The following is an 8,004-nucleotide window of genomic DNA, read 5'->3' as shown; positions in this document are numbered from 1 at the left end:
TCCATTCGTTTGTCTAATTGTTCTTCGAAACCAGATTCAGCTTCAGACATTTTTAATCTTTGCAACATAAAATCCTAATGCATACATTTATAAAATATATATATATATAGAAATAGATATAGAAATTGGTATTAATTTGCTTCGATTGCATACATCCATTCACTCTAAAACTGCCACGCCCACCCACGCTTATACATTTGTTATTATTATTGCGATTATCCCCATTCGCTTGATATCCATCCGCTTCTATAGCCTATTTTGGCTCCACCTGCGCAGTCTCCAGATCCTTCATCTTCGGATAGCTTATCGAGCGGCTGTCGAGCTTGGACTGTGCCCACAGTATTAGCTTGAGCAAAAACATCATTTTTGGCGTCGAATCCTCGCTGTGCTCGCAACGCAATATGGCCGAGTTCAGCTCACTGGCGATCTTCTGTCTGTACGACTGCTCCAGTAGATCGGAGAAGGGGCTCTCTTGCGGCTTTTCGAATGCAAGCAAAGCCAGGGTGCGCTCCAGCTCGAAACGGATCTCTTCACCCGACTCGGACAGCTTGGACTGAGCAAAGACCAAAGCCTCCTCTACTTTGCCCGCCCTAATTAGCTCAATTAGCTGTAGCTGCTGCAAGTGGAAAAACAAGTAGAGCTCGCTGCCCAGCAAATCAGGATGCAGCTGGTTAACCAGGTGCGTTGCCTCCTCAATGCGCCCGGCCTGCACTGCCTCACGTATCAATATGCGATCATCTAAGCTGCTCAGCTCAACGCTGGGCTCCAGCTCCGCTTCGTGCTGAAACTTCTCGGCGGCCTCCTTAAAGCCCTCTATAATAAAAGGATTTCACATATATATCGAAGCTGTTTGTTTTTTCGCTTACCTGTCACCAAGTAGTTCATAATGAGACGATTCATGTCCGCCTGCTTGAACGGAAACTGCTCCAGCCGTTGCAGCCATTCCTCTTTTGTGATGGCCTCGCTTTTCTCATTGTAGCTCATTTTCTTGTTTTTCCGTATTTTGCCAATTTTGAGGCCGTTATTTGTAACCGTTGGGAGTACGTAATGAGTAGTTTTGCGAACGTTTCGTTATTTTCAACCACCGTAAAGATGCAGTTACGGTATTGATTTGCGTGTGCACAACACAATTTACTTTTTATTGCAGTTTGTTTTCGGACAAAGCCAATGCTGCTGCCGTCACCTTAATTGTAGAGATGGTACTTTTGCTTATCGATTTGCTGACAATTTGATTTCCTGCAATCGGTTCATGCAGCCAGATATGTTATCGCTATCGATAACTAGTTCAATGAATCGGCAGAAACGCTTTAATTTGAACTAACCAATTTTGTTGTCTAGGTTTCGGCAACAACTGATGCGCCATTTGGCTTCATGCATAACTGTTCATGTTTTCAAACAAATATATAAAAAATGTAAATGCAGCTAGATTAGTTTCCAACAATTGTCAGCTATAGAGTCTAAGAATTACCGCAATACCCGCAAAAAGTAGAGCTCAGTTTTACCAATTCGGTTATTTTCTATCTAATCTCGGCTATTGTCTACAGTAGCTTCTTTTTTTCCATCAACTCAATAAAACTGTGCCAGAAAGCTAATTCAGCTATGGTTAACATAGGCAACACAGATCGCGATTGTTGTTGCTCCGCTGATCAGCTATTTATTAGTTCTTTACAGGCATCTAATTATAAGAATGTCTTGGATGATGGATCTAGGATCTAGGATAGGTTAGCAAACGGCCCATTCAAAGAGATCCAGTTGCAGGTGCAGCTCAGTTCTTGCGATTCCCGCGACGCCGCATGGAAGCGGTGCACTTGGGGCAGTACCACTTGCCCTTGGGCGGCTGTGTGATGCCCACGCACGGATAATGGAACCATTCGTAGGGGCAGGCATCGTTGTCGCAGGCAACCATGTCGCCGTACGAGACCTGATTACAGGTGCAGTAGCGCGGCTCGTTCGGATCGTATGACCATTCGCCTTCGTTGGTTTGCTCGACAACCAGACCGTTCTCGCTAATGGTTAGATTGGCGCCCGGAGCAAGCGTTGTGCTGGGCAATCCAATGGATGTCGCCGTTACGTTATTAACAGTCGGCAGAGTAACAGCAGTTACTGGTGCTGGCGGATGGGCAACTGTCGGATGGGCAGTTGCCAGTTGATTGGTTGTGGGATTGATGGCCAGCGTGCCTTGGCTGAGACTGGCGTGTTGTATAGGTGGGGCGGCGGTGGTAGCATTTGCTAGCATGTCAACTGAGTCCACGCTAATCGACGATGAGGACGATGCAATTGAGTTGCCCGACGAGGAACCGTCCCAGAATTTGTAGGCTAGCCCGCCAGGCATCGAAATGCTGGCATTCAGTTTCCTGAAAAAGCATCATTATTCAGTACTGCGCTCCAAGGATTATGTTAGACTTTTACTTACTTCTTGTGCTTCTTCTCGTGATGATGCTGATGATGTTGCTGGTGGTGATGTTGTTGCTGTTGTTGTTGCTGCTGCTGCTGCTGGTGCTGCTGTTGTTGTTGCTGTTGCTGTTGTTGCGGAGGATGATGATGCACGGCGGTGGCCAGCGTTCCAGTCGCTGGCTGCTGCATGCTGCTATTATGCGCCGCTGCCGCCGACCAGAACTCTGTACTGCTAGCGACGCCAGCGCCATGTATGGCCTCATAGCTGGCCTTCAGGCTGGCCGTACGACGTCCCTGCGGCATTTGTTGGGTGGCCACAATTGCTTGGCTTGCCGCGGCCGCAATGGCGCTTGAGGCAGCTGCACCGCCGCCCAGCTGGTGCAGATTATAGCTGACCGTGGTGTTGCCGTGGCTGGCCGTCATGCCAGCGCCAGTGCCAGTGCCTGCTACGGGCCCAACGTTTACGGTATTGTTTGCAGCAGCTGCAGCAGCAGCAGCTGCGGCTGCCGCAACAGCCGCATTGTTGCTGCTGGTGCTCAGCACGCTGTGCGCTGTGAGATTCGTGGGCAGCTGGCGCACAATATTAGCGGCGGCGGCGACAGCATTGCCGGCATTGGTGGCGACCACGGGCAGCGTGACATGTGTGGTGATCGTATTCACATGATTGCTCGCGACAGGATTAACAAGGCTGCCGCCAACACTGTTATTGACGGGTGCCACTGGCAGCGACTGATTTAGATTGGGACGCTTCTCCTGCACGGGCACTGTGCATATTGTTTCGCGCCGCTTCTCCAGCTTGCGATGTCGCTGATGGCTGCCAACTGCGCTGTTGTTGCCGGACAGGCTGCTAAGTGCGGAGCTGTTGACCAGCAGGCTGCCACTGGTGCTGCCTGTGCTGGTGATGATGCCGGCGGCGCTGTTGATGTTGCTGGCCATTAAATTGCTATTGCTGCTAACGCTGCTTGCGTTATAGTAACGATTCTCTTTTTGATTGATGCTCATCAACAGGGCCGTTGCAGCTGTGGAATTATTGCCATCCAGCTCCAGAGAGCGCTTCTCCAGTATCTCGGTGATGCCATTGTTGTCCGCCTCCAGCTCGCACTTGAACTTGAACAGCTCGCTGTCCAGTCTACGCAGATAGCGCTCGACGAGCTCATGTATTTGGGTGGCAATGGCAACTTTCTCATCGGCATCCTCCATTACCTTGAAGTAGTCGCCCCGCAGGCTGTGGAATTCCGCGTCCATCGATTCGTGCTGCAGCTCGCCGCGTTTGCACTGCTGAAAGAACAGACGCGACTTCTTGTCCAGCGAGTCCATGTTATCTGTGTTGGCAACAGTGTTTAATATTGTTTATGTGTTTCCAGATCCACTTACTTTGCACGGCAAGATCCAATTCACGCATCTCTGTGAAACGGTCTCGCAGCTCCTGCGGCAGATGCTCAATCACTGCAACAAAAATCGAAGAGCATTTTCTTGTGACAGTCGCTTGTTCGTATTTACTTAGCTACTTACTCTCTAAATAGTCCTCCAAATACAACATGTTGTATTTCTGTTTTATTTATTTTATTAAACCTCTGAAGTGTAACAAATGAAAAAAAAACTTATACTTATGTTTGCCAGTGTTGCAAACAACCGTTTCTTTCCAGCAATATGGTCACCTTAAATGTCAAGATACTAACTAAGAAAGAAAATCTCTAAAATATTAGAATCGATTGTGATTTATCGATAAATATTGTACCGCTTGCCTACTGCAATTTGTTTTTGCATGTCGATTTGTTATATTCTTGATGGTGAAATCATAATAAAAGCGCCATGGACATCTCCAGCACCATAAAATTTCGTGACATATGCACAATGATGGAGCGAGTTAAGGTGGCCAAAAATATGCAGCGCAAGGAGCTCATTCTAAAGCGCTATTACGACTCCTTCTGCAAACATCGGGAGACATTCCGACTGAGTGCAGGTCTGACGGCGAACCAGCTAGAGGACGGTGCCAGCAGTTTTTATCCGGTGCTGCGTCTCTTAATACCTGGCGCGGACACCTCACGCGACAACTACGGCCTGCAGATAACCGCCCTGGGACGACTCTACACGCGCGTCCTGCAGCTAGCCAAAGATTGTGAGTGCCAATCCCTTCGGCAACCCCATGCCACATCCAATTAATGTCTGTTGTTTCGTCCAGCTGATGATGCGATACGGCTGCAGCATCGTACTGTGTCTACGTTCCGTGACTATGCTGATGTGGTGCATGCTGTGCTGCTGCCTCGCTGTCACAATGAGCCCAGCAACCTGACGCTCAAGCAAATCCATGAAATGCTCGACATTATTGCCAGCGAGGACACAACTGGTAGGTGCTCGAAATACTCACCGGAACCTTAGCACAGTAGGGAGTCACGTAAGACCATAAGTAGAATGTCTCAGTTTCTAGATAACCAACATTTTCATGCATATTCAGAGGGTATACCCAAGGAGGGGGAAACTCCAATCCCACAGAGATTCATTAGATATTTTACACGATCTTTTTGCATTCGTGTGTCCAGTCGCGCCGCATGCAACAAGATAAAGGGTTTCCCTGAACTGGCGCCCTTAATCCTGCTGCACGAATCTGCAAGAAATAGCTTGATCGATTCCGATTATTTTTGCTTTTCTTTCTGTAGTAAAGGAACGCGAATTGATACGCTTTACGGAGCTGGCCTCCGCCCAGGAGCAAAAGTGGCTGATACGCATTCTGCTCAAGTCAATGGGCTTGGGCATTGGCGAGCAGCGAATCTTCGGCTTGCTGCATCCCTTGGCGAAGGACGTGTACCAGCGCTGCTCAGATCTGGCACGCATTTGTGTGCTGCTCGCGGACAATAAGCTTTTGCCGGAGGCACCGACTGGCAACATCGGCAGCAGCAGCAGCAGCGGCGGCAGCAACGCAGTCACAAAATTAAACACGTTCATTGAGCCCTTTCATCAAATAAGGCCAATGTTGTGCGAAAGGTTTCCCGGCAAGATCGAGGAGCTTATGAAGTCGGATGTGCTGTACTTAGAGACTAAAATGGATGGCGAACGTTTTCAGCTGCACTATGCGCGCGGCCGATTTAAATATATATCCCGCAAGGGCGCCGACTATACCAAAAGTTTTGGTGACAGCTACGAGACCGGCACATTGACACCTCATCTGCGTCCACTGCTGCCCCTGGGCATGGAGTCTATAATACTGGACGGCGAGATGATGATCTGGGATACGCAGCAGCTGCGCTATCGCGAGAAGGGCGAAAACACAGATGTGAAACATCTAAAACCGGAGCGCAGCTGGCGGCCCTGCTTTGTGGTCTATGATCTGCTCTATCTGAACGGGGAGAGCCTGCTGGATATGACGTACGCGCAGCGCACCTATAAGCTGCAGGAGCTGATCAGCGAACAGCAGGGCGTGCTGCAAATAATGAAGGGACAGAAAATAAGTTCCCTAGAGCATTTCAATACGCTCTTCCAGCAGATGCTTGACTCCAATGCGGAGGGCATTGTCCTTAAAAAGCAAAACTCAATCTATAAGCCCGGAGTGCGTGTAGGCGGCGGCTGGTACAAGGACAAAGCGGATGTGAGTCTGCAGTTACTCAATTATGAAAAACCTTTTTCTTATCTTCCTCTATGTGCAGTATATCGAGGGTCTTATAACCGAGTTCGATGTGCTCATCATTGGTGGCTTTTACAATCGCAAACGGACCTTCATTGAATCATTTTTGCTGGGCGTGCTTAAGCCTGGCGGCGAAACGGAGCGTGACGAGGTGTACAGCATTGGCTGTGTGGCCAATAATACGCGTCAGCGCACCGTGCTCCATCATGAGCTGAGGCCACATTGGCACGATGCGAGCACGGAGCCACCGCCGCTGTGGTATCACTACAAGCCTAACGAAAAGGAGGGCTCACCCGACGTTTGGATTCAGCCGGAGAAGTCCGTCATATTGCAGGTGAAGGCAGCGGATTTGACACCCAATGGCGCCTTCTATACACCCAAGTCGCTGCACTTTCCGCGCACACAGCTCCTGCGCGATGACAAGGTGTGGAACGAGTGCATGACGCTGCAGGAGTATACAGAACTGTGTCAGGTGAGCGTGGGCATGCAGAGAGAGAGAGAGAGAGAGAGGGAGAGAGAGAAAGAGAGAATCATATATTTTCAAATTATAAATTCATTATTTTGCAGGGTCAGGGTGCCATAAAGAAACTCAACAAGCGTCAGGCGAACCTAAATGACTTTACCACGGAACGCAAGCGTATAAAGTTGACGACGGCCGAACGCAACCGCCTCGGCTTGGCTGCCTATGAGAAGCGTTATGATGTCCAGCCCTTGGCGAACAGCTCACAGCTGTTTGAGGGCTTCAGCTTTTGCATATTGAGCGGCACACGCGGATACAGCAAACAGCAGCTACAAACACTGGCCGCTGAGAACGGCGGCACCATTGTCCAGAATCCATTGCCCAACGATCCGAAGTGCATTTGCATAGCCGGTGATCTTGTCTATTTGGTGGAGCGTCTGATGCAGCAACAGCCGCGCTGCAATGACATTTTACGCCTGGATTGGCTGCTGCGTGTGTCCCAGAAACAGCAGATCGAGCTGCGTCCCAGAGATGTGCTGTCAGCCACCGATGCGCTGCAGACGCAGTTCGACAAGAGTTTTGACAAGCTGGGTGATAGCTTTACGGACCTGTTTGGCAGCCTGAACGAGCTACAGGAAGTGCTGCTGGATATAAGCGAAGTGCAATTGGACTCTGTGCATGTGGATGAGCATGATTTGGACAAACTGGAGCAGCAACTGCTTGGCACTGCCAGTTACAACATTTTTGCCAAGCACCATGCCTGCTTTTATAATCGCGATGCAGATGAGCTGGCGAGGCTGCTCTTTATCCAGCGTGGCGGGCAGCTAGTTAGCGAAACAGAGCTTCAGAGCATTAACCTTGTGCTTGTATGTTCCAGCCGACTGAATCGGCAGGATTTTAAGCAATGGTATCAGGAGCATTTCACTACGCATCCCCCACAGGCTGTGAGCACGGATTGGATACGGCAATCGCATCGTGCACGTTGCGCTTTGCCTACCGCCGAGTTTCTGTTTAAATTCTAGTTGGCTGGGCAGCAATTGCCTGGCATATTTGTAATCATAGTAGCTCATTTATACATATTGTTATTATACCCTCCAAATCGTTGTTATACAATCAATATATTACCCATTGTACTTATACACATTATAATATATTTCGAATTTCAAGACTCGGTTGTCGCCTCCCAATGTCAACGCCACCCTACTCACTACGCGTAAGTACCCAACGTATATGTTGAGCGTGTTGATTGTGCCATTGTGTGACAATTTGTTGCCACAGCGCACGCCAACAAATTGGCTGTGGTCCGCGCTTTTGATGAAGGAGAATCTCATACTACCCGGTTATGATTTGAAAACACGCTTCAAAGTAATGGCTGTGCGCAAGCGGCTGGGACGCGGACGCACCTCGTCGCTGGAGTCCAAGTCGAAGCCGTCCAAGGAACGCATCGGTCTACGCATCTGATTCGGAACATGGACAGTCTCTTGAATTCCCGACAAGTAATTAAAAATGAACGCATTTATATTTTTCTTAC

General features: G+C 49.2%; 3 protein-coding genes across 3 annotated transcripts; 1 reads left to right on the top strand and 2 right to left on the bottom strand.

Moving 5' to 3' along the window:
- Positions 1–4: 4 nt before the first annotated feature.
- Positions 5–1,206, bottom strand: Hou (GID complex subunit 8 homolog protein Houki). The gene is made up of 2 exons (XM_002055231.3): positions 867–1,206; positions 5–813 (listed from the first exon to the last, which is right to left on the bottom strand). The coding sequence occupies exons 1-2, from the start codon at positions 982–984 to the stop codon at positions 254–256; spliced, it is 678 nt and encodes a 225-aa protein (XP_002055267.1). The 5' UTR covers positions 985–1,206; the 3' UTR covers positions 5–253.
- Positions 1,207–1,628: 422 nt separating this feature from the next.
- Positions 1,629–4,055, bottom strand: Ing3 (Inhibitor of growth family, member 3). Its single transcript, XM_032439703.2, has 4 exons — positions 3,907–4,055; positions 3,769–3,840; positions 2,414–3,716; positions 1,629–2,354 (listed from the first exon to the last, which is right to left on the bottom strand). The coding sequence occupies exons 1-4, from the start codon at positions 3,932–3,934 to the stop codon at positions 1,766–1,768; spliced, it is 1,992 nt and encodes a 663-aa protein (XP_032295594.1). The 5' UTR covers positions 3,935–4,055; the 3' UTR covers positions 1,629–1,765.
- Positions 4,056–4,125: 70 nt separating this feature from the next.
- Positions 4,126–7,641, top strand: DNAlig4 (DNA ligase 4). The gene is made up of 5 exons (XM_002055233.4): positions 4,126–4,513; positions 4,577–4,741; positions 5,052–5,977; positions 6,036–6,485; positions 6,581–7,641. The coding sequence occupies exons 1-5, from the start codon at positions 4,207–4,209 to the stop codon at positions 7,493–7,495; spliced, it is 2,763 nt and encodes a 920-aa protein (XP_002055269.2). The 5' UTR covers positions 4,126–4,206; the 3' UTR covers positions 7,496–7,641.
- Positions 7,642–8,004: the final 363 nt, after the last annotated feature.

Source organism: Drosophila virilis, chromosome X (genome assembly GCF_030788295.1).
Source record: "Drosophila virilis strain 15010-1051.87 chromosome X, Dvir_AGI_RSII-ME, whole genome shotgun sequence".
NCBI classification, from domain to species: Eukaryota; Metazoa; Arthropoda; class Insecta; order Diptera; family Drosophilidae; genus Drosophila; species Drosophila virilis.
The sequence above is the reverse complement of the archived record's forward strand: the minus strand, read 5'-3'. Positions and strand labels throughout refer to the sequence as shown.

Excerpts from the sequence above, each read along its gene's own strand:
- Ing3 (XM_032439703.2), bottom strand. The coding sequence starts at position 3,934 with ATGTTGTATTTGGAGGACTATTTAGAGA. Across the intron at positions 3,717-3,768 it reads ATTGGATCTTGCCGTGCAAA|ATAACATGGACTCGCTGGAC; the intron begins GTAAGTGGATCT and ends TTGCCAACACAG. Across the intron at positions 2,355-2,413 it reads CACGAGAAGAAGCACAAGAA|GAAACTGAATGCCAGCATTT; the intron begins GTAAGTAAAAGT and ends ATGCTTTTTCAG.
- DNAlig4 (XM_002055233.4), top strand. The coding sequence starts at position 4,207 with ATGGACATCTCCAGCACCATAAAATTTCGTGACATATGCACAATGATG. Across the intron at positions 4,742-5,051 it reads TGCCAGCGAGGACACAACTG|TAAAGGAACGCGAATTGATA; the intron begins GTAGGTGCTCGA and ends TTCTTTCTGTAG. Across the intron at positions 5,978-6,035 it reads GGTACAAGGACAAAGCGGAT|TATATCGAGGGTCTTATAAC; the intron begins GTGAGTCTGCAG and ends CTCTATGTGCAG.
- Hou (XM_002055231.3), bottom strand. The coding sequence starts at position 984 with ATGAGCTACAATGAGAAAAGCGAGGCCATCACAAAAGAGGAATGGCTG. Across the intron at positions 814-866 it reads TATGAACTACTTGGTGACAG|AGGGCTTTAAGGAGGCCGCC; the intron begins GTAAGCGAAAAA and ends CTTTTATTATAG.